Here is a 26,308-nt window from a genome sequence, read left to right as displayed (position 1 = left end):
TTTTTAGTAGAGACGGGGTTTCACCGTGTTAGGCGGGATGGTCTTGACCTCCTGACCTCGTGATCTGCCTGTCTTGGCCTCCTAAAGTGCTAGGATTACAGGCTTGAGCCACCACGCCTGGCCAAATGATTACTTTTATAGTATATAAACCTGCTGAACATCACTGTAATTAAATGATTAAAATTAATCAATAATAGGACAAAATATCTCTTGATGTAATTCAACATTCTTCTATATTTTTGCCCCAAAATACATAACATGACTAATGACAAAATATCAGGCAAACACAACTGAGGAATGATGTACAAAAAAGAGTCTACACTATTTAAAAAATAGGAATTGATTTCAGGACGTATTCATCAGTAAAAAAAGCAAAGTGAAAAGTAAGAAAAAACAAAAATTTTTTTTCTGACATTTCTAACAAAATGTCACTGTCAGAGAAGACAATAAAAGGTTAAAAAAATTGTTCTAGATTGAAGGAAACTTTAAGAACTATTTTGTAATATGTGACCTTGGATTGAATCCTGGATCAAGAGAAAAGCTGTGATAAAGAACATTACTGGGAAAATTTGAATTTGGAGTATATACTAGATAACAGTAATTATATCAATGTTAAATTTTCTGATTTTAATATTTTTACTATGGCTAAATAATGCTCTTCTTAGGAAATACACACTGAAGGATTTAGCGGTAAAAAAGGATGTCTGCAACTTCTCAAATATTCAGAAAAGTTTGGGTACCTATGTATGTGTGTGCACATGTGTGACAGAGAGAATAAAAGTACATGGTGACAAAATATTAACAATTTGTGACTCTGGGGGAGTGTTAAGGAATTTTTTTTAATATTCTTGCCAATTTTCTATAAATTTTAAATTATTTAAGAATCTAGAGTTTAAAAAATGTCTCTAAACTGTTAAAAGCATACACAAGGTATTTATAGATATTTTACCCATGGAATTTTTTTCTTTTTTTTTCTTGATAGGGTATTTTTCTGTCTCCCAGGCTGGTGTGCAACATGCAGCGCTAGAGTGATCCTCCCATCTCAGCTTCCTGAGTAGCTGGGACTACAAGCGTGCACCACCCAGCCCTGCTAATTAAAAAAATTTTTTTTTTGTAGAGATGCATATTGCTCAGGCTTGAACTTCTGAACTCAAGTGATCTGCTTGCCTTGACCTCCCAAAGTGCTGGGATTATAGGTGTGACTCACCACGCCCAGCCCAGTGAGAAATTTTGTTTGCAGTTCTTAAGCTTGTTTTCTACTTCATAAATTTAAGAACTCTACTTCATAAATTTTGTGTTTTTAAGGGTCTCAAGATTTTGGTTTAAATAAACAAAACTATGTATTTATAAAAATAATTTGAGTCATGTTTCTATTCAAATTTGTATTTTTATTGCATTTAACTTTTTAAAAATTTATTTTAATTAAAAAAAATTTTTTAAGATTGGAAACCATCAACTTGTATTGACAGCAATGATGACTTTTCTCTGTAGCCTATGGTAGTGGACAGAGTGGGCTGACCCAGGATGTTTTTATCTGTAGACTAACAATGACATACATACTTCTAAATAGCCAACTACTTTTTCCTAAAATGGAGCTGAAAGAATTCATAATGGTAACAAATTAGTGTTACAGATACATATTTTAATATGTAAAGGAGCTTTCACCTTTTATGTGAACTTTGGTACTGTGAAGACAGAGGCAATTTTGTTTAGATTTACCCAGATACGTTTCATTCGTAAGAAAAGCCTCTTGGCAATACGTTTATTCAGTTCTGAGAAATGGTGACATTTTGGAAACTTCTTTTAGAAACAGCAGTCACACATGTGGAACACTGGATTAAAATCAAAAATGCGGGCTCTATTTAAGCCCATATTTTTCTAAATAGGATCGCAACATAGGGTTAGGACATCCTCCCCCGACCCTACACATTTCCAAAGGAAAATCCAATTTTAGAAGTTTCTACTTGCCAAACTTAAAAAACCCAGTCACCTGAAAGTTAGCCAGCAGGGCATTGCCACCAACCCCAAATAAAGCTGTAGCTTTCATCACGTGCACCAGACAAATCTACAAGGCTAGTTTCAGTATTCCTCTTTTAAAGAATTTATTTTAAACCTATTATACCACACAGCATGTTTCAAACACTGACATATAACTCCCTAATAAGATAAAACAAAGGCAAAAAGGTTTATCTTATTAGAAACAAGATACACCATCACTTACAGTCTTCAAATATCACTGCACTTTAACTTTCATAATTTGACAAAGCATTCATGAAAAAAGCTACAGACTAGTTTTAACAGACAAAAAATACCTTACCTGTAAGCAGACATGTGCCTGTCCTAAATTTTTTATTAGGTAAAAATTTTACAAACATTATTTATATTAGTGGTAATGGAGAGTATTGCACCTTCTCCAAGCTGCAGGGTGAGAACCACCAAGAGTGTGGTGGAACTTATGGCCCTTCCAAAGCCATGGCTCTTTCGGCCTGCAGATGTCAGCCTCCACCTCCTGGGCTCAAATGATTCTCCTAACTCAACCTCCTATGTAGCTGGGTCCACAGGTGCACACTACCATGCTTGGCTAATTTTTTTATTTTTTGTAGAGATGGGGTCTCATTTTGTTGCCCAGGCTGGTCTCTTAACTCCTTGCCTCAAGTGATCCTCCCTCCTTGGCCTCCCAGAGTCCTGGGATTACAGGCCAGTGATGGATATTGACTATTCACTAGCTTTTGGAAATAAGAAAATTTATTTAGAAACTTGTTTTGTAGTTTATAATCATTAACATTTAGTGTTCTCATAGAAATAGATTATTTGTTCTAATTGGCTAAGAATGTATTTAAAAAGCATCTTGCTTTCTAAATTATAGTTATTTTCTAGGGTTATTTTTTTCTTTTTTTGAGACAGGGTCTCGCTCTGTCACCCAGGCTAGAGTGCATTCGTATGATCATCACTTACTGTAGCCTTGACCTCCTGGGCCCCAGTGATCCTCCCACCTCAGCCTCCCGAGTAGCTGGGACTACAGGCATGTACCACCACACCCAGCTACTAGGGAGGCTGAAGCAGGATAATAGCTTGAGCCCAGGAGGCAGAGGTTGCAGCGAGCCGAGATTGCATCATTGCACTCCAGCTTGGGCGACACAACGAGACTCTGTCTCAAAAAAAAAAAAAAAAGTATCATTTTCTTTTTTTTTTTTTTTAAGAGACAGGGTCTCACTGTGTCACCCAGGCTGGCATGCAGTGGCTATTTACAGGAGGGATCATAGTGTACTACAGCCCTGAACTCCTGGCCTCAAGCAATTTTCTTTCCTCAGTCTCCTGACAGAAATTTTTTTTTTTTTTTTTTTTTTTTTTGAGACAGAGTCTTGCTCTGTCACCCAGGCTGTAGTACCGTGGCACGATATCAACTCACTGCAACCTCCCAACCCGGGTTCAAGTGATTCTCCTGCTTCAGCCTCCTGTGTAGCTGGGACCACAGGCGCCCGCCAGCACGCCCAGCTAATTTTTGTATTTTTAGTAGAGACAGGGAGAACTCCCAGCCTAAAGTGATCTGCCCGCCTTGGCCTCCCAAAGTGCTGGGATTACAGGTGTGAGCCACCACACCTGGCCCGTTATTTTTATATGTTGTAAAATGTCTCAGCTCATACTTAGATTCACTAATTATAACACCAATTCATGGAGTGATATACTTAAATAACAGAGATCTTTAGAAACAAATATGGAGAGAAATTAATAATTTAAATAAACATAGGCAAATTCCTATGTGACTCATAACAATGGTTCTTGTTCTTCCCTTGCTCCTTGAAGCCCACTGCCATGGGAGCTATTGTTTTAAAAGTCTGAGCTCTAAAGAAATTGATGGGTTTACAAGAAGAAAGAAGGAAAGACACTATTAAGTTGAGCTGATTCGGGGAGAAAAACAACAGGCTTGATTATCTGGTATCACTTTTGTCCAAAAACATTTCCTCCTTTGCTGCCTATTTACACTTTATGTAACTGCATCAGAAATTAATTCGGTTTAGCAGGCACCTGCTTTCAAATACAAGATTATCTGTGATTTATAAATTTTTACTTGCTACTTGCTTTCACTGTATATCCTTTTGTATAATTTGAACTTTTTCCTGTGTACATATATTTCCTATGTTAAAAAACATTAAATAAGTTAAACAAAAAAGAATGCTTTCCTGTTAATATCCAGTTGAGATCAGTTCACTGAGGAAACAAAAGCTTTGATTAGGAGTAGGAAGAAATAATTTACAACAAAAATATTTGTGGGGCAGAAAAGACTGAAACATGCAAATATTTGGAGCTGGAGGAGCAGTATGTCAAGGGCAAACAGCTACTAAAAGCAAATAATGGACACATGTAGGAGATGCCAAACAATGAGGATTCTTTGAAAAACTCTTCTCTTTGTCCCTAAAGTATTTTAAATGGCACTCAGTTTCCACATCTTTTAATCTGGACTACTACCAAAACTATAGTTCAGCTATATCATGAAATAAATAGATCTGTGCCCTGACTCAGGGCTGTAACCACAGATTATAACACTATTTGCATGGAAAATGCATTCTGAGTTCCATGTAAATGACTCCAAAAACATTTGTAAACATAACCCATTTCTAAATTGAGGAAGGTATATTAACTTACAGCATAAGATCATAAGCTCCCAGGCTGCAAGCAGAATCTCACACCTGTAATCCCAGAATTTTGGGAGGCCTGGGTGAGTGGATTGCTTGAGCCCAGGGGTTTGATACTAGCTTGGGTAACATGGCGAAACCCTGTCTCTGCAAAAATACACAAAAATTAGTAGGGCGTGGTGGTGTGGACCTGTAGTCTCAGCTACGCAGGAGGCTAAGGTGGGAGGACTGCTTGAACCCAGGAGGTTGAGGCTGCACTGAATGGCGATCACACCATTGTGCTCCAGCCTGGGCAACAGAGTGAGACCCTGTCTCAGGGCAAAAAAACAAAAAAAAAACCAAAAAAAAAACATAAGCTCCCAATGGGGAGAAACTTCATTTTCCTTATCTTTACTCTTTAGTGTCCACTGGTGTGGTAGATAGAAGATACACTGAAATGGTAAATGAGCTAAACATATGCACTACTTTGAAAATTTAACCCCCATTCTGCTTAATTCAATCCTTCCAGGAAGACGATACGAATACAGTTGTCCCTCAGTATCTGTGGAGAATTGGTTCCAGGACTTCAGCAGATACCAAAATCCATGGAGGCTCAAGTCTCCTATATAAAATGGTGCATTTGCATATAACCTATGCACATCCTCCCATATACTTTAATCATCTCTAGATTACTTATAATACCTAACACAATGTAAATGCTACATAAATAGTTGTTATACTGTATTGGTTTAGGAAATAATAACAAGAAAAAAGTCTGTATATGTTCAGTACAGATGCAACCATTCATTTTTTTCTCAAAATATTTTCAATCTGTCATTGGTTGAATCCACAAATGTGTAATACACACATATGGAGAGCCATCTGTATTCTTTCCAGGCTTTTCCTACATAGACAGTAGCTTTCTGCAGATAATGTCTTCATTCAAAGGAACCACCGACAGGACAATATGAAAATGATTGGTTGTTGGCCTGTAGGCCTTCCAGGTTCCTCTAGATCTCTCTCTGCTGGCTTCACTGTTTCTAGTTCCATCCTGAACCAGCTATTTGTTAGACACTTTGTTCCTAAACCATGTATTACTTCTCCATCCATGTAAATCTGAAGTAAATGTCTTACTCTATTTTACCCTGAGCTGGTCCATTATGCATATGCTGGGAGAACTGGGCTCAATGAGTATTAAAATTAAGGCATCATATATAACCATTATAGAATATCACAAACCACATCACAACTAAGGTATTTTACTTATTTAAGAGAGAATATTTCAGGTCAGGTATAAACTATTAATTTCTACAAATAAATTCTTTTAAATGGTCACTTTAACAAATATGAACATCTTCCTGCAGAATACACATATGTAATTTCAAAAATAACAAACTTACTCATCATTGTCTTTTGTTGTCGATTCTTTGCTTTCAGTTAAACTGGGGTGATTCAATTTTTTTCTCTTTTCTATATATGTGTAATAAAGAAAAGGACATAAAGTTAAGGAGAAATCATCAAATTTTAAATAGAATTTTGTCAAATTTTAAATAGAAAGTAAAAAGGTGGACAAATGGAAGGGAGGTGGGAAAAGAAAAAGTATCCTATTTTGTTTTTCTTTTTCCATTTCCTATTTGCCTAATTTCTTATTCACAATACCACATAAGAAAAAATAATCTTTTGAATAAAATTTCAACTGAAGGTTGGTATATTAAAGAGAAATCCAATATGATTCCATAATTAGGTTAAAATGCATTAGTAAACTTTATTAGATAAAGGATACTTTCATCAAAGATTTTAATCAATGATATTATATTAAGGCTTCCAGTTTGCATTATTCCACCTCTATTTTTTTTCTCAAGTTAACAACAAGGGATTGGTGATACTGATACTCAGAAAATAGTTAAGTTCCTCATAGTATCATTGTAAAATAAATTTGATTTTAGGGGTAAAAGTACCTTTTTAATTTTATTTTTAAATTGACACTAAATATTTATAGTATATAACATGTTCTGAAATATGTATATATTGTAAAATGGCTAAACCAAACTAGTTAACATATCTACTACCTTACATACTTACCATTTTTTTTGGTATGAACACTGAAAGTCTACTTTCTTAGCAATTTTCAACTGTATAATATGTTGCTATCAATTATAATCAATTATACAATAATTGAACTTGTTCCTCCTGTCTAGCTGAAATTTTTATCATTTGGTCAACATGTTCCCAATCACTCAGCCCTCCCGACCAGCAGACCCTGGTAACCACCACTCTATTTTCTGTTCTATGATTTTGACTTTTTTAGATCCCACTTATAAGTGAGATCATGTGATATTTGTCTTTCTGTGCCTAGCTTACTTCCCTTAACATAATATCCTCCAGGTTCATTCATGTTGTCCCAAGTGGCAGGATTTCCCTCTTTTTAAAGGTTAAGAGCATTCCATTGAGTATATATACCATATTTTCCTTATCCATTCATCTGTTCATGGGCACTTAGGTTGATTTAGTATCTTAGCTATTGTGAATAATGGTGCAATGAACATGGGAATCCAGATATTTCTTTGACATACTGATTTAATATCCTTTGAATATACACCCAGTAGTGGGATTGCTGGGTCATATGGTAATTTTATTTAAATTTTTTGAGGACCTGAATCTTTAAATGTGTATTTATTTAGTAAATCCTTGGAAAGATCTAAGTATATCATTCATTATTTATTTAAGATAACAGGCTGGGCGCAGTGGCTCACGCCTGTAATCCCAGCACTTTGGGAGGCCGAGGCAGGCGGACCACAAGGTCAGGAGATCGAGACCATCCTGGCTAACTCGGTGAAACCCTGTCTCTACTAAAAACACAAAAAATTAGCCAGGCGCGGTGGCGGGTGCCTGTAGTCCCAGCTACTCGGGAGGCTGAGGCAGGAGAATGGCATGAACCTGGGAGGCAGAGCTTGCAGTGAGCTGAGATCGCACCACTGCACTCCAGCCTGGGCAACAGAGCAAGACTCCGTCTCAAAAAAAAAAAAAAAAAAGATAACAATAAAATAAATAAATGGTTACATTCCATTTAAAATGCCATCTAGTTATCCAAGGTCATAGCTTATCTAAACTTTTACAAGTTTCACAAATTGACAGAGGCACACGTGAAGACATAAGATGTAACTAAGTCATAATCCTTCATATGCTCACTGGGTTGAAATGTAAGTTTGTTTGATTTTATAGCTCTTGTAGAACATAATGTTTGTACTTATCAATGGTTAAGCAGATAATTGTTTTATGAGCTATTTAGTTGTTTGTTCTAGAGTACTTTATACTACCATATACACCAAGTACTTTAAACACATTTGATACATAATTAGCAAGTATTTGAGGATACATATTAGTACAGTTAAGATTTTCAGTGCCTTGCATATACTAGCTTTTGATGTTTATTGAATGAATAAACAAGCAAATGAATGAATAACCCAAACTGTTGACCACTAATAAAAAAAAGTCAAAAGAAACTCAATTTCATTGAGTCCACTGGTTCAGAAGTCGATTAATAATAACTCCTCTCATTGTTACTTTGAACCTATGTCTTCCTCAAAAACAATAACAACAACAACAAAAACCTATCATGTTACCCCAAAATAGTCTCTAATGGCAAAAGGAGAAAAAAGTTATAATTTAGAAATTTTGTTAAAGCACTAGTTATTTCTCTTGTTTATGAACTATGCCTTATTTGACAAGTCAGTATCCTTGTTTCAAACGGAATAAATTAATATGGTTAAAAATGTAGTAAAGAAAGTAAGGGGAAAAGAATAACAATATTTTGTGATTTTAGAGAGTTTTGGAGTAATAAATTAAAATCTGTCTCTGAAAAAAGTTAAGCTGAAAATGAATGTTTTGTGGAAAACCACAAATGAAAACCCAAATATACCTTAAACCTTTATTTCAGAAAATCTTTGCCTAAAGGTCAATACTAATTTCCTGAATTTTGTACTATGCTGTTTGCATTCAGTAAGGCTCCAAAATTAAGTATTAAAATTACTTTGTTCCTTTAACTTGTAATTCGTTTTCACATTTCAGCACTAATAGCAAAAAATGTCAGGTAAGAAATAGTAAAGAATGTTATTTGAATTTTCACTAGGTATTCAATGCCTTTTTAAATATTTTTATTATAAGAGAACTAGTCAAATATCTCACCCTGTAAAAATGCATCAATAGTATTAACTTCAGTCTTCTCGTGGAAGGATTTATGATTTTAAATAATTTTCAGCTGTTAAATATGAAGAATTTTAATATTTCTAAGAGTAATACTTAGATCAGTTATTAGACTGTTGAGTAATACAACATATTGAGTAGTAAATGAGTTTTCCAGTTACTTAATACATTCCTTTATTTCATTCCATTCTATTAAAAAAAAGTAAGCACAAAAGGACTGTGGAATCTATATGGTATTTTTCTTGTGAGATTATATGTAAAAGTGAGCAAACACTTGTGTATTTGACTCTCTTTAAGTGCAGTTTCACAAAACATTGGTGACAAATGTACCATCACTGAATCTGAACTAGATTCAGAATTGTATTTGAGCTTTTTGGTAAGGCTCCAGGGAGCTCTTTCCCTAACCAATGAAGATAGCTTTCAACAAATTGTTGACACTTGGAAGCACAATCAATAGTGATGACAATGGCTAACACTTACATGGTATTAACTAGGGCCAGGCATTGCTTTAAATATGTTACATATGATATCTAATTAACTTGCACAACTCTGACACAGTCACTCTTGTTCCCATTTTACAGATGAGAAAATAGAAGTACAGAATGGTTACATAACTTATCCCAGTCCATAAAGTTAGTGAGTGAGGATTGAAACCCAGACATTTAGCTGAAGACTGTGCTCTTAACCATGATGCAATGCTTATTAATAGACTAATGTAGGCTGGGCACAGTGGTTCACGCCTGTAATCCTAGCACTTTGGGAGGCCGAGGTGGGTGGATTGCCTGAGCTCAGGAGTTTGAGACCAGCCTGGGCAACACGGTGAAACCCTGTCTCTACTAAAATACAAAAAAATTACCCGGGCACAGCAGTATGTGCCTATAATCCCAGCTACTTGGGAGGATGAGACAGGACAATCACTTGAACCTGGGAGGCAGAGGTTGCAGTGAGCCAAGATTACACCACTGCACTCCAGCCTGTGTGACAGAATGAGACTCCATCTTCAAAAAAAAAAAAAAAAAAAAATTAATGTAAAGTCCAAACAGGTTTAAGCTGGTATCATGCTGCTTATAGGTACCCTTACTTTATAGTTGATAAATATTATAGGCAATAATTTTGGTCTCAAACAAAAAGTTAAGAGTTGGGAAAACCTTGATCCACAGAGGTTTAAGTGATTTGTCTAAGGCGGTCAAACAAAAGTTAGTAACTTCTTTCTGAAAAGGTTACTAGCATGTAGATCAAGTTGAGGCCTGCAGGCAAAGAGGTGAATGAGATACTGATACAGTCCTGCTATTCTTTTAATAAACCAAATTAATATTAATAAACTAGAGTGGTAGGTAAATAACCTCTTTAGAGGATCAACTCATGAAAAATAACAATATTAATTTTTTTTTTTCTTTTTTTGAGACAGAGTCTCACTTTGCTAGCCCAGCCAACCACTGCCTCCCAGGTTCAAGTGATTCTCCTGCCTCAGCCTCCTGAGCAGCTGGGACTACAGGCATACACCACCAGGCCTGGCTAATTTTTGTATTTTTAGTAGAGACTGGGTGTCGCCATGTTGGCCAGGCTAATCCTGAACTCCCGACCTCAGGTGATTTGCCCACCTCAGCCCCTCAAAGTGCTGGGATTACAGGAGTGAGCCACTGCACACGGCTGAATGGTTCTTTTTCACTCAAAATGAAAACACCTTTATTAAGTCGCATAGATAGAAATGTAACAACATTCTTAAAATATTACTTACACTATTGAATAGAAGGTTATCGCTGAGAAAACTGAAATAACTTTTTATCTACTAAAACAGTAATATTTGGGAAGCAGTAACAAAAATACAGGTTTTTTACATCTTTCATTCAGATCACTTTGTGTTGACTGGGTACTTGACAGTCTGATAACTGACCTAAGTGTTATTCTTAGAAATATTAAAACTTGTCATATTTAAAAGCTGAAAAGTATTTAAAAGCCTAAGTCTTTCCATGAAAATATTGAGATTAATATTATTGATCTACATTTTACAGGGTAAGATATTTGACTAGTTCTTTTACAATAAAAATGTTTAGCATTTGGCCCACACCTCAGATTGCTCACCACAGATTTAAGGAGGTAGTATAGTAGTTTATCAGCTCCTTTACATATTGTTTGTTCCTTCTGCTACTTGAAAAAAAAATCAGTCTTGCCAGAGGGCTACCATTTCATTAGACTTTTCAGAGAACTAGCTTTTGACTTGTTGCTTACTATCCTGTTTTCAATTTATAATTTCTCTTCATATCATTATTTCCTTTCTGCTTTGGGGGGTTCATTCTGTTGTTCTTTTTCAGTCATTCTGAGTTGAATGCTTGACTCAATAGTTTTCAATCATTCTTCCTTTTTAAATACAGTCATGAGCAGTATAACACTTTGGTGAGTGACAAACCACATATATGACAATGGTCCCATAAGATTATAACACCATATTTCTACTGTACCTTTTCTACTCAGATATGTTTAAATATACCAATACCATTATGTTTTGATTGCCTATGGTATTCAGTACAGTCCACTGTATAGGTTTGCAGCCTACAAACAACAGGCTATACCATATAGCATAAATGTGTAGTAGGCTATGCCATCTAGGTTTGTGTAAGTACAATCTATGATGTTCATACAATGACAAAATCACTGAACAATGCCTTTCTCAGAAGGTATCCCCATTGTTAAGTGACACAGGACTGTATATGCATTTGTAAGTACAGTTGGCCCTCTGTATTAGTGGGTTCTATATCTGTGGATTCAACCAACCATGGATCAAAAATACTTTGTTTAAAAAAAGGATGGCTGCATCTGTACTGAACATATACAGACTTTTCCTTGTCATAATTCCCTAAACAATACAGTATAACTATTTCCATAGCACTTACATTGTATTAGGTATATAAGTAATCTTGAGATAATTTAAAGTATATAGGAGGGTGTATTGGTCATATGCAAATACTATACTATTTTCTACAAGGGACTTGAGGGTCTGTGGATCTTGGAAACTGAGTGGGATCCAGGAACCAATTCCCCAGATATGAAGGAAGGACTGCATAAAGCTTCCACCAAGAACTGCTTTAGTATAATGTAGGTATAAATTTCTCCTCTAAGTGCTGACATGTTTTCATTATCATTCAATTCTAAATATTTTATACTTTCCATTGTAATTTTTCTGATCAATGAATTATTTAGAAGTTTCTTGGTTTCCAAACATACAGGTTAAAATTTTTGGAGGGCTGCCTTTTCATTATTGATTCCTAATTGTATGAAATTTTAGTCAGAGAGTGTGAGCTATATGACTGTAATTTTTAGTACAGTGAGACCTCCTCTGTAACTCCAAGCTGGGTACATTTTTGTGAACATTCTATGTGTGCTTTATTATATGTTGGGTATTTTTCTGACCACAGCTCGTTAGATAAGCTTGCTAATTATGTACAACTTGCCTATATCCTTCCTTTTTAACCTCTTCATCAGTTTCTGAAAGAGATAGTTTAAAATCTCCTACAATGACTGTGGATTTATCAGTTTCTCCCTTGTTATCCTGTCATATTTCATCATGTTTTGAGTTTTTTAGATGCACATATGGCTCAGGATCCTTTTATTTTTGTAGTGGTGAATCTTTCTCTATCTCTTATGAAAAGAGCCCCATTATCTTCAATAAAGCCTTTTAGGTGTAAAGTCTATTTCAGCCTATCTATTTTTGTAGCAACTACTAGCTTTTTTAAAAAAAGCTAGTATTTGCTTTGTTTTCTTTTTCCATTCCTTCAAATTTAATTGTCTTATGTCTTTTCTTAAAGTCTAATTAATTAAAACGGCTATTAATTAAAATGGCTAAAATATGTACAGAACATATACTATTAATATATGTCAAGTACCATTCTAAGTGCTTTCTGTGTATTAATTCATTTAATCCTCAAAATTCTGAGGTAGGAATTACTATCTTCTCCATTTTGCAGGCAAGAAAACAAAAAATACAATGAAGTCAAGTGATAGGTATCTCATCATTTGCCTGAAAATACAAGGACCTTAATGAGTTAATTGGTGCAGCACACCAACATGGCACATGTACACATATGTAACAAACCTGCACCTTAGGCACATGTACCCTAGAACTTAAAGTATAAAAACAAACAAACAAACAAAAAACCACATCGTAACTCTTATCTGTTGCCTCCTTATCTTCCATGCTAGTGTGGTCTATTATTTGTTTTTCACTCGCTCTCCAATTGTTTGACTTTTGCTTTATAGTCAGCAAAACTTGTAATTAGATTAACACGTTTGCTAATTCACTTTTTCATTATTGCTTTTTGCAATTCCACTCCTTTATCTGAGGTTCACTTTACCTCTTAGAGAAATAACTTACTTTGTAGCTATTTCACTGAGAATCTGTGAGTGGCAAACTCTCTGAGACTGTCTGAAAATATCTTTATTTCATCCTCACTTCCTGGATAAAAACTCAACTGTGATTCCTAATTGATACTATTATTGCATTTTCTGCTGGAGTCTACTGATATAAATAAGAGTTTATCAGTCTGTTATTCTCTTGTAGGTACTATCTTTTCTCTGGTTGCCCTTAAAATTTTGTCTTTGATGTTCTACATACAGTTTTATCATGAAATAACTAGATGTGGATCTGTTTTACTTTATCCTGCGCAGACTTAGCATGCTACTCTAATTTGCACATTCTTATCTTTCCTTAATTACGAAAAACTGATAGTCCTTATATCTTAGAATACTGCCTACAGCCTATTCTCTGTATTTCCTCCTTGTAGAACTCCAACTTGGCAGATGTTGGAAAGTCTTATTCTGCCTATCATTTCTCTTTATTGTTTTATCATATTTTCCTTTTATCTCTCTGTGCTGTTATATTGTTATAGTCTGGGTGATTTTTACAGATCTATTGTCCAGTTAACAAGTACTCTCTGACTATGCAAATTTGTTTATTCTTCTACTTTCATTATTAAATAACGAGTGTGAAGTGTTCATGGGAGTAAAGGGGAAAAATTTACTCTTTCTTCTTTTCTAAAATGCATACAACTGACCCTTGAGCAACTTGAGGGTTAGGAGTGCCAACCCTCCATGTAGTCAAAAATCCAAGTATAACTCTTGACTCTCCGAAAACTTAACTACCAATAGCCTACTGTTGACCAGATGCCACAAAGTCAATTAATACATATTTTGTGTGTTACATGTATTATACTGTGCATTCTTACAATAAAGTAAGCTAGAGAAAAAAGTTATTAAGAAAATCGTAAGACAAAATATTTACAGTATTGTAAAGTATTAATCAATACCATAAGTTTGTCATCTGTTTACAAGATGAACTATCAGAAACGGTAGGAACTACAGCTGCAGACCTTAATCTACGGTACATATCAAGCAATTCAACTTTTTCTTGTAATATCATGATTTTCCTCTGCTCATTGGGAGCACTTCCAGCATCACTAGTGGCACTTTATGTGGGTTTCACGGTGTTATTCAAGGTTTCCAGCATAGCCCTAAACATGATGAAAAACATACGAGAACCATGAGATCACTTTTTATTGCAATACACAATTTACTTGAGAGACACACTGCTTGTGCAGAGATTATCAGCATCACATGGTATGTCAAGCAGATAATTGCAACACTTGAGCTCATTAAAACAGCAACAGGAGGTAGCTATGAAATTATTATAGTAGTATAGTATGTACTAGAGTTAATTTTATGCAGTTATGATTTAATACTGCATCTTTATATTCATTTACATATCTCTCAACTGCAAATGGGACTGTGTAGGGTCTAAGTGTATGCATTAATTTTGATAAATTTTTTTTATAATAAATTTGTGTATGTTTTATGGTAAATGATAGACTAGTAGCTACACATATTTTATGCCTCCATGGCAAACCTAACTTTCTTTTTTTTATATTTATAGTCTATAAAGTTTGTCTGCAGGGTTTTACAAAGTTGTCACAAAACTCCAAAAAATTTTCCAGTATGTTTATTCAAAAACAATCTTCATATAAGTGGACCTGTGTAGTTCAAACCCATGTTGTTCAAGGGTCAACTGTAATAGTATGGAGAAACTTGCTACGGGTTGGAGGAGGGCAGCAATATAATAATGCACATACAAATTAAAAAATATATAAATGATATACAACATACACACATACATATAGAGTTACGTGTCACTTAACTATGGGCATACATTCTGAGAAATGCATCATGAGGTGATCTCATTGTTGTGCAAACATCGTAGGTATACTTATACAAACCTCCATTGTATAACCTAGCACACACCTAGTGTATAGCCTATTGCTCCTAGTCTACAAACCTGCACAGCATATTACTGTACTGAACACTGTAGGCAATTGTAACATATTGTAAGTATTTGTTTATCTAAACATATCTAAACATAAAAACGCATAGTAAAATACAGTATTATAATCTTACAGGACCATCATTGTATGTGGTCAGTTGTTGAACAAAACATCATTATGCAGTACACAACTATATCATGTACTATACATAATTGTACATGCTACGCTTTTATACGACTAGCAGTGAACTAGGTTTGTTTACACTGGCATCACCACAAAAATGTGAGTAACGTGTTGTGCTACAATGTTATGACGGCTACTGGGCCACTAAACAATAGGAATTTTTCAGCTCCATTATAATCTTGGGGGACCCCGATATATACATAGTTTGTCGCTGACTGAAACGTTATTATGTGCCGCATGAACGTATCTGTTAAATGTATAAACTAAACAGTTGAAACAAATCCCATATTTGGCCAATGTAGAATCTATGTAGAAGGAAGAACCAAATTTTTCATCCTTTTATAACTACAAATGCATTTAAATATAACATTAAGTCTTCTGTTCTCATAGTACATGGTTCAAATGTACATAGAAAGTACATATAAATATCTGGAGGAGGAGTATTCCAGGTGGAGAGAACTGCAAGACCCCGTGGCAAGAAGGGGCTCAGCATGACTGACAAATAGCAAGAAGGTAAGAGTGGCTAAAGTAGTGTAAAAAGAGGGTAGAAAATGAGGCAGACGAGGTGTTTGGGAATTAGATGGACATATGGCCTTCCATGTCATGATAAGGTTTTGGATCTCATCATAAGTGTGATGGGAAGTGAGTAGCACCTAAAATGTCCTTGAAAATGTTATTTAAATTTTATATTATGTTTTGTATAATATTTTTAAAGTGGGATTTGTTAAGAGATTATGACCTCATTTAGAATTTAAATGACTTCATAAGTCATATTTTCTCATTTATTTTGAACTAAGTTACTTCATAAAAATCAAGCTTTTTTATTTTTAAAACATGTACAAGATGACATATTAGGATAAGCAATGTAATTATTACAAATGACATAATCTGATACAGATTTCTGGACAAAATTCTCCTGTTTAGAGACTTCTATATGTGAGATATATACATTACGGCACACATGAAACATGTATGTACAGTCTGATGAATAACTAGAGTGAATCAGTGTAACCACTATGTAGGTCAAAAAATAGAACATTGCCAGCACCTCTGAAACCCTTGCTATCTGACTTTTAAAAAAAGAGCTTACTTAGGACTATAATTTGTGATAATTATCCACTTAAATGTCAACCGAAATCATGTGACCAATCTTTTTATGGGCAAAAAGAATGTCCCCTTAAGTCCATATTTAATTTCAATATGGAAATTGAGTACATATCAACTTAAAATCTATTCACATTTCAGTATAGGGATGTACAATCTCTAAGGCATTTATTTTTAATTAAAAAGATATAGCATGTATATAAAAATAGAACTATGAAACTTAAAGTATATACATTTTCATACAGTTTAAAAGAGAAACCTAATAGTCACAGCTTTAGGATAAAAAGCATTTGATTAAAGTAAAATTAAAGACATTCAAAACTTTAAGATCTCATTTTGTGTTACATTATAACAAATCACGTAAAACAAGACTTCTTTGTTTCTGGGTAGCTTCTAGTATATGCTAGCACTCACTAAATGTTAAACAATAAAATGTGAATTAGGCTAATGACAATATATCTAAAGGATACACTATTAAATTTGAGCCTATTTAAAATTTTATATTATAAAACTACATGTCACTGATTCATAATCTTTCTCAAAAAAATAAATAAACCCATGAAATCGAGATTTGTGTTTTTAAATCAGTATTTTAGCAATAAACTACCAGAGGACAACAAATATGTATGGTCAAAATTAAAATTAAACTAATAATATTTTAAAATAAAGAATTTCATACTAAAATTAGATTTTTCTCTATGGAAAAATTCTACAAACCTTTTGTAAATACATTTGAAATAGTCAAGAAAAAGAAGGGAATGAAATATAATAAATAAAGGTAAGCTATATAAAGATATACTAAACGTGGGTAAAACTAAATGGAAAACATGAATAAAAGTACCATTTAGAAGTATCACTCTTAAGTTGTAGTGCAGCAGCACCTGAATTATGCTGCCGTTAATTTATGCACATGATGGATAGCTTGTTAAGGGGCATATCTGTAACCATTATAATTGATAGTAGCTGAAGGCAAGTCAGGCCATAATTTCTATTTAATGGATGGGATAGTAAGGGAACAAAGCCTGCAGTTGCATTTTAAAATAAGTGCCGAAAGTTTACATTTATGTCCTAAGTAACACCTATATTAAGGTATTAAATTATTTGAGAGAAGAGAAAAATCAGCTGTAGCAAGATCCATATATAATTAAAGCAAAATTTTGATTTAGCCAATAACTAGAAAAACCTTACAATAAGTAGAAAAGAATGTTCAACTAACCATTTGATAGTCCATTTCTGTGCTTTTGTTCTTCAGAGCTTGTGGGAGAAGCAAATAGACTCATTTGACAAGTTCCAGTTGTTGGAGAATAAGTTATAAAACTTTTCTTCCTTGTGATTTTTGAAGGATCAAATGACTGGAAATAAATAATAATTTAGGACAGAAATAGTTATGTTATAGATTTTTGAAATTATATACCATTAAAAATCAGCAAAATTCAAATTCATTTCCTTGCTCTTGCTTTTCAATTACAAATATACTTAATTATCACTCTCAGAGTAAACATTATTCTTTCAAATTAGGTAGGCATTTCAGGTCTCTATAATAACTAGAACATCTCAATTTGATATTTACTAAATTTTAGCATTAAAAGGTTACTACCTTCTGAGATGGTATTTCCAAATAGGTTAGAGATGGCCAACTCTCCCAACCATACCCTGACTTTTGCTTTCAGCTGAACTTGAAGTATAATTATGGGGCCAGGGCAGGAAAACTCTCAGAGGTGCCTATTACTAAGCCTCACACAGAAACCTTAGGAAGGATAACTGCTGTCCTACAGCTTCACAAAGTGGTCTCATGTAGTGTCTTGCTTCAATAATAACCAAAATAATGTCCAAACAATTGAGTCAGGCATTTAAGGCCTTTGAGGATCTGGCGCATCTTACAAACTTCCTCTTAGCAGCTTCCTCCTTTGTGTTTCCACAGGTGTTGGACACACCTCTTATTTCAGGTAACATATTTTAATAAGTTTTAATTTTTCTGTCTGTTCGATTAGAATTTGCTCCTGAAAATAAATATTATTTTTTCATCTTTATATCCTAGAGAACTAAAAAAATGTGTGAGGAATGAATGACTTACAAGGAACAGTCCAGTAAATTTGGCCATCTTGCTCTACTCAGAATATACTAATTTATTCATTGGTTCATTCATCCAATTATTCACTGTTACCTACAGCTTCAGTCACTAGGCTATGTGTATTTGGGTCTCAGATCATTCTGCGATCTCAGCTTGGAACATCCTCTTTTTCATCTTCCCCAGGACCTAGACTTTCTTTAGTTTAGGTCCTCATTCATGATCCCTTTCCTTCAAATATCTATTGTCATACTATTAATTGTTCCCTTTCCTGAATTCCCTTAAAACTTGCTTTCCATAAGGCTTACTGATCACCCACCAGCACTGCTAACTAATGTGTACAAAGAAATACAACAAATTGCTCTGGCCTTAAGGAGTGTCTACTAAAAGTTAGAACAACAATGAAGAGGTTTTAAATTAGTATGTATGCAATGAAATTCAGAGAAGAGGGAAAATTCAAAGTTGGCTGCAGTAGTCTGTCACAGAAAAAAGCATGAGAAATCTGGAATAAGAGGTGGAACAGACAGCATAGGATGGATCTGGGGGATACAGGAAAGGTCTGATGGCTCATATATTGCCAACATACTGGATATAGCTTGGCAGAGGATTTGAAATAGTTCCTTAACTCTGCATGGTCAACTATCCTTTATTTTTAAGAGACCTATGGAGGAAATAGTGGCTGTGTCATCTTTTTTAGTAGTCTTAATATTAGTTCCAGAATCTATAGCATTCAAAAAAAATTTTTTTACGGTTAAGATTTTAAATATTGGGAAACAATATTTAATTATATTGAGAAAGAAAAGGCATTTTTTATTTTATGTATCCATAGTGGCCACAAAAGGAATGAATATCTTTTAAGAAATCAAACTATAATATCAAGTTATAACTCTAAAGCAATCTTTTTTTGTACAGTGAAAAGGTTTTAAGTCTATCAGGTGGTTATTATTACCTCTCCATCTTGAGTTTTCACCTGTTTGTATGTATTCAGTCATAAACTATGACATTTATCCAATTCCTACTCTATTTTTCCAAGAATTTATTGCCCAGAACTACTTCACTGTGTATGTACAAGAAATGAAAGTCACTACCCTAATGTACATTTATGTCAATCTGTTTTCCTATTTTCACCAAAAAATTATTTATCCAATTGCCAAATATCTAAACATTTTAACTGTAGATCATACATTTCTCCTGGCAAACAATTTTCCAGCTTTCAGAAAATAACTGTGAGTGTGCATGTGCTGTGTGTGTGTGTGTGTGTGTGTGTATTTTTGCCTCATTTTAGAAATACTGAGGCTTCTCTCTTTTTTTTTTTTTTTGGTCATTTGTGTTGGTTAAAAAGAAAAATGTCTGTCTACAACTACCACACACAGAAGGAAAACTGAAAATCTACCCTTTCCCTACTATACCACTAAATATTCTTCAGTAAATATGCACTTTTGTTTATCTGCCCTACTGGTACACACAAAGGCATAACCCTACTTCCGTAAGTTTTCTTTCCCTCAAGGTTGTACCAAGTTCCTCTAACTTTTCATCTCTGAAGAGGTTTAAAAGTAATCCTAGAATCGATCTGAGAATTTCCATTCTGCCATCTCCCAAACTTTGAAGGTCTTGGCCTACTTATTACTCTCCCACAAAAGGAAGAATTAAGAATACTGGGATTTGAGAGAAGACTGAGCTACTGAGAAGTCAGTACTCCTTCCCCTCAGCAACGATGAGGACTACCTATGAGTCCTTTAGAAAAACAGGAAGAAAAAGTAAGAGGGCTAGTTTTGGCTAGAAAAAAGCAAGGACTCAGGATGTAAACAAAACGAGAAAGAAAGAAAGGAAGGGAGGAAGGGAGGAAGGGAGGAAGGGAGGAAGGGAGGAAGGAAGGAAGGGAGGGAGGGAGGGAAGGAGGGAGGGAGAGAAAGAAAGAGATGTTGGTGTTGGCTGGGCAGGGCGTTTCATGCCTGTTATCCCAGCACTTTGGGAAGCCAAGGCAGGAGGATTGCTTGAGCTCAGGAGTTCGAAACCAGCCTGGGCAACATGACAAAACCCTATCTCCACAAAAAGTATCAAAAAATGAACTGGGCATAATGGTGCATGCCTGTGGTCTAGCTACTTTGGAGGCTGAAGTGGGAAGATCACTTAAACCCAGGAAGTTGAGGCTATAGTGAGCTGTGGATCACAATATACACACACAAACAAACACACACACATACAAGAAAATAGATGTCACAACCACTTCTATAATAATTTACAACTGCTGGCAGCTCATGCCTGTAATCCCAGCACTTTGGGAGGCCAAGGTGGGTGAATCGCTTGAGGCTGAGTGGGAGACCAGCCTGGCAACACGAGGAAACCCCGTCTCTACTAAAAACACAAAAATTTACCAGGTGTGGTGGCGCACCTGTAGTCCAGCTACTCAGGAGGCCGAGGCACGAGAATCACTTGGACCCAGGTGGCAGAGGTTGCAGTGAGCCAAGATCATGCCACCGCACTCTAGCCTGGGCGACATGGGAGATTCTGTCTCAAAAAACAAACAAACAAATAAACAAACCTGCTTGTAATATTTCCTGACTCCTTAGAGTTATTTAACACCATTTCTAAACAGAAGAAATGCCACATTCTAAGATGCTGCAATCAGTCCCGCCCAAATGCTACTGTACTTTTTATAATGAGGTCTAATCTTGTACATTAGCAAAACTAAAATTTGGGCATCGATTTTTCTGCCTGAGAGAAAAAATCAATGTTCTCTCAATAATTTCAAATAGATATGATATTTTCCTTTCCTTCCTTCAATATCTTTCACAAATTGTAGCTTGCTTTGTCACCTTGTTTAAAGCATACACTACAAAAAATGCCTGCATTTTATTGATTTTTTTAAACCTATTATAAACAGTCTAGAAAGTACTAACGAAAAATTCTTGCAGGATAAAATATGGGGTTTAAAGGATACTTTATCATTATTTTGAACTGCCAGCCTATGCTAAAATATTTAAAACACAGATACTGTAGTGTCTGGCCAACTAGAAACAAAAGGGCAGCTAGAAGGAGATAATTCTTCATAAACTTATACTGGTTATTTAAGCTATCGGAGTGTCTCACCTAAGATAATATGCATTACTAGTACTAATTATGAAATTTACATTAGAAAACTCTAGCATTAGCTGCCTTAGAGACTTTTCACAATTTGGGCCTAAGGTTCCTAGAAGAGTACTAGATACTAACCAACTACCTTCTTTATTTTTTTGAGACAGAGTCTCGCTGGGTCCCCTGGACTGGAGTGTAGTGGCATCGTCCTGGCTCACTGCAACCTCTGCCTCCCGGGTTTAGGCGAGGTAGCTGGGATTATAGGTGCCCACCACCACGTCCGGCTAATTTGTGTATTTTTAGTAGAGACAGGGTTTCACTATGTTCACCAGGCTGGTCTCTAACTCCTGACCTCAAGTGATCTGCCCACCTTGGCCTCCCAAAGGGCTGGGATTATAGGCGTGAGATACCACATCCAGCCCCAACTACCTTCTTATCAGCTACCATAATTATCAACCTTAATGGTTCTAAAAATGTTGGGGTTTTGTTTTTATGGTAGCTATGGAGAACAGAAACATTTTGAACTTATCTTAGCGAACTTACAGGGATAGCAAGGAAAGAATATGACCAATATATTAAGAGCTACGGTACTGAATTATGCATTTGCTAAAACTCCTTGAATTATACACTCAAGATCTTTGAAATTAATAATATGCAAATTTCACCCTAACAAGAAAAATAAAATACTGGTTAAAAACATTGATGCACTGGTTTTTCTATTTGTAGTAATTATTTTTTCACAATTTAAAGGTATTAATTTTAATAATAAAAGTATCATTACCGTCATTCTCTTACACTGTAATTTTTTTTTTCTAAGGGATGAAGTCTTTCTCTGTCACCTAGACTGAAGTGCAGTGGCACTATCACAGCTCACTGCAGCCTTGAACTCCTGGGCTCAAGCGATCCTCCCACTTTACCCTCCTGAGTAGCTGAGACTATAGATGCGCACTACCATGCTAGCTTATTTAACAAACAAAATTTTTTTAGAGACAGGGTCTTACTACATTGCCCAGGCTTGTCCCAAATTGCTAGCCTCAAGCAGTTCTCCCACCTCAGCCTCCCCCAAAGCTGGGATTACAGCCAGAAGCCACCACGCAGGCTTCCAGAGACTTTATGGTTTGGCTTTACTTTAGGCCTATGATCCTTCTTGGAATAAACTTTGCAAATAAAGTGAGATATGAAGTGCATATGAATTTTGTATATGAAATGAATTTTTTCTATATGGTTACTATTTATTAAAGACTTTCTTTTTCCCCAATGAATTGACCCAGTATTTAAAAAATGTTTAACAGATTTAATCAATTGCTAAAGATAATATAAAAATATATCCAACAACAGTATTAGAAATAAGATTTTCCAAAGAGAATGAAGAATCATGAAGTCTTTAAACAATTACACTAAAGGAAAGATAGCTGTGGTATATGGAAGGAACCACAGACTTAATGTTGGAAAGCCCGGGCTCACATAATGGTTTTGCTGCTCCCCAGCTATGCTATCATGGACGCACCACTTATCTGAATTTCAGTTTCCTCACTTAACGAATATATTCCCTCACTCAACTAGCAAAGAGCAAAGAAAGTAGGATGGGGCAGGTAGCGCGCAGCTGGCACTGCCATGTATCTCAGGCCAGGATCCACGGCAATCACTCTCTTCCCTTGTAGAGGGAGGTGGGGGTGAGGGTGAAGGCAAAGGAATTCCAACCATGCCATTCAAGCAAAAAAAAAGTGAGGGCTTTTATGGAAAAGCTCCCTAGGACCAGGATGCTTTATCTTAGGCTCCACTCTGGGCAACCCATTTTCCTTTTGAACAAGGATATATAATAATATTTCCTATACCAGAATGAAAAGATTTAGCATGAAACCAGGTTCATGGACAACACCAAGAAGCCACAACATTCTGTGGGAGGGAATCTCTCAGGTAGATCAGGGCGGGGCTTTTCCATGTGTCTACTCATAACCCATTCATGAGACAGGGAGCTGGGAACTATTCCAAGCAACGGGTATGATTACAGGCAAAAGGGGCGCTTAAGCAAACAGCTGCAGATTTGCAACTTCTAAGCTTACTCCTGCCTCATTCTGGGCCACTGTAATTTTTTTTTTTTTTTTTTTTTTTTTGAGATACAGTCTGACTCTGTTACCTAGGCTGGAGTGCAGTGGTATGATCATGGCTCACTGCAACATCCGCCTCCTGGGTTCAATTGACCCTCCCACCTCAGCCTCCTGAGTAATTGGGACTACAGGTGCATGCCACCATGCCTGGCTAATTTTTTGTACTTTTGGTAGAGACAGGGTTTTGTGATGTTGCCAGGCTGATCTCAAATTCCTGAGTTCAAGCAATCTGCCAGCCTCAGTCTCCCAAAGTGCTGGGATTACAGTTGTGAGCCACTGCACCTGGCCCTATAATTTTATTTGCTCCTTTGAACAAGTGCACCTTGGTTCTCACTTTCTCCAGGAGGCCAACTGTACTTGATGTGTGCAAATGATGTATCTTGTGCATTTTAACTTTTGTTTCCTTAATAAAAATATTTTTATATATTTTAATCTAAGGTCCTTATTTTTATACTTTGCTGTGAGGTACACAGGCAACCTCAGGGATAATTTGACAGCCGCTCCAGGTCTGCACAGCAGAAATACTTTGTGTTGTCGTTTAAATTACCACCACAAAAAAACAACTACTTGGAGTACATAGCCTATTGGACTATCTCATTTTTGTCAGTAAGGGCTGGGTTTTCTGCTGCAATGTCTTCTTAAAACTCCTCCAGCTTGATATTGTTTCTTGGGATACTTAGTTTTAGTTGATTTGTCCCATGACTTGATCTCATTTTACTGGAAGATTGGACATGAGTATGAATAGGAAGGTGGTGCTGAGAGGTTAGAGCCTGGGCCAGGTGAAAGGCCTAGAGAGGAATAAGGTTAGATAAAGCTGTCTACATATGCAATAAAGGATTCCTACGCCAAGCCTCTAATCCTAGAGTACTAGACTTGCTTCACACACCAGATCCATCCTTCACTGAGATTAAACTAAATCTACCATGCACATTGAGGTGTGTGTGTGTGTGTGTGTGTGTGTGTGTGTGTGTCAAAGTATGAGCTGGTAGGCATAGGTTTTTTAAATGAAATGCTTGTACCCATCTGTACTGCCCAGGAATAAATGTATGAAGCAAAGACAAAAATCCTTAATTTTTCTAGCCAGGTGTGGTGGCATGTGCCTGTAGTCTTAGCTACTCGGGAGGTTGAGCTGTGAGGATCACTTGAGTCCAGGAGTTCGAGGCTGCACTGAAACATGATCATACCACTGCACACCAGTTTGGATGACAGAGTGAGATCCATACTCTAAAAAAATAAAATAAAACAAAAAATCCTTAACTTTTGAAAATTCTGGACTTAGAGACCCAGTCCCATTACCAAGGGCTTTTGTTAATACTATCTGGAGCCACTGTCCTGCATTGTTGCAGTAGTGATTGTACAGTCATAGTAGCTGAAGAGAAAGGGAGTTTCATTTACCTGCCCTACGAGCACTGTAAGTTTACATCACTTTGTTCAAACAGGGCAAATAGGATGTATTGGGTGACGTGTCTCATCCTGGGTGGGAGAGTAAGAAAAGGAAGCTAAATCTAAGTATCTAAGTCACTCAGAAGCTTTTATATAGGTGCAAAACATGTACGTCAAAGTGACCACAAGATTAATAAGAGATGGACAAATGTAGCTCGATGTTTACTGACAGAAACTAAAGCTCTGTGCAAGTCTCAATTCATGAAGAGGGAAGGACAGAAGGTAGGCAGAGTGTGTACCTGTCTGTTCTTTTCTTGTTCCCTTCCCCATCTTCCTGAACTGCAGGAGACTGAGCTCCCTTGGGCTCTGGTGACTTTATCACTGGGATGTGTTTATTTTATGGTCAATTTCCTGTACTCGGCACTTCTTTTCTGTTGCACTATTGTAACACATCCTGTTCCTTTCCCCCTCTTTTTCTTTTTTTTCCAAGACAATACAATGAATAAATACTTATTGGGGAAAAAAACAAAAAACAAAAAAAGATATACAATTATAAACATACGCATATCTAATAGGAGAGGCCTAAAATACATAAAACAAAAACTGGCAGAATTGGAAGGGAGAGATTGAAAATTCAACTATAATAGTTGGAAACTTCAATTCCCCGCATTCAACAATGAATACAAAAACTAGACAGAAAATCAGCAAGGAAACAGAAAATTTGAACAAAACTACATACCAACTAGACTTAACAGACATCTATAGAACCCTCCCCCAATAGCAGCAGAACACACATTCTTCTCAAGTGCACATAAAATCCTTGGCAGGATAACAATATGTTGGGCCACAAAACAGGTCTCAACACATTTAAAAAGATGAAAATAATACAATGTTCTCATAAAGAATGTTCTCTGGCCACATGGAATGACAATAAAAATAGCAGAAGAAAACTTAGAAAATACACAAATATGTGTAAATAAAACAATACACTGCTAAATAACCAATGGGTCAAAGAAGGAATTTTTTTAAAACTTAAAAAACACATTAAGAACAAAACGAAACAAAACATACAAAAACTTAATGGGATGTAGTGAAAGTGGTACTCAGAGGTAAATTTATAGCTGCAAATAACTATGTTAAAAGAGAGAGCTCTCAAATCAATAACCTAAGCTTCCACTGTAAGACACCAGCAAAAGAAAAGCAAACTAAACCCAAGGCAAGCAGAAGGAAAAAAAAGACAAAGAGAAAACAAATGAAATGGAG

General features: G+C 35.7%; 1 protein-coding gene across 16 annotated transcripts in view; it reads right to left on the bottom strand.

Moving 5' to 3' along the window:
• Window positions 1–26,308, bottom strand: part of ITGB3BP (integrin subunit beta 3 binding protein) — a 73,378-nt gene that overhangs the window by 23,415 nt on the left and 23,655 nt on the right. For 15 of the 16 annotated variants that reach the window (XM_077954820.1, XM_077954806.1, XM_077954815.1 and 12 more), the window contains 2 exons: window positions 17,628–17,763; window positions 6,014–6,083 (listed from right to left, as the gene is read on the bottom strand). In XM_077954820.1, coding sequence (XP_077810946.1) covers window positions 6,014–6,083; window positions 17,628–17,691 — 134 coding nt within the window. In that variant the 5' untranslated portion in view covers window positions 17,692–17,763. Of the gene's footprint in view, window positions 1–6,013; window positions 6,084–17,627; window positions 17,764–20,871; window positions 20,988–26,308 lie in introns of all 16 variants that reach the window. The other variant, XM_077954795.1, reaches the window with a different exon arrangement.

This window comes from Macaca mulatta, chromosome 1 (assembly GCF_049350105.2).
Source record: "Macaca mulatta isolate MMU2019108-1 chromosome 1, T2T-MMU8v2.0, whole genome shotgun sequence".
Taxonomy (NCBI): Eukaryota; Metazoa; Chordata; class Mammalia; order Primates; family Cercopithecidae; genus Macaca; species Macaca mulatta.
This window is presented reverse-complemented; position numbering and strand designations above follow the sequence as displayed.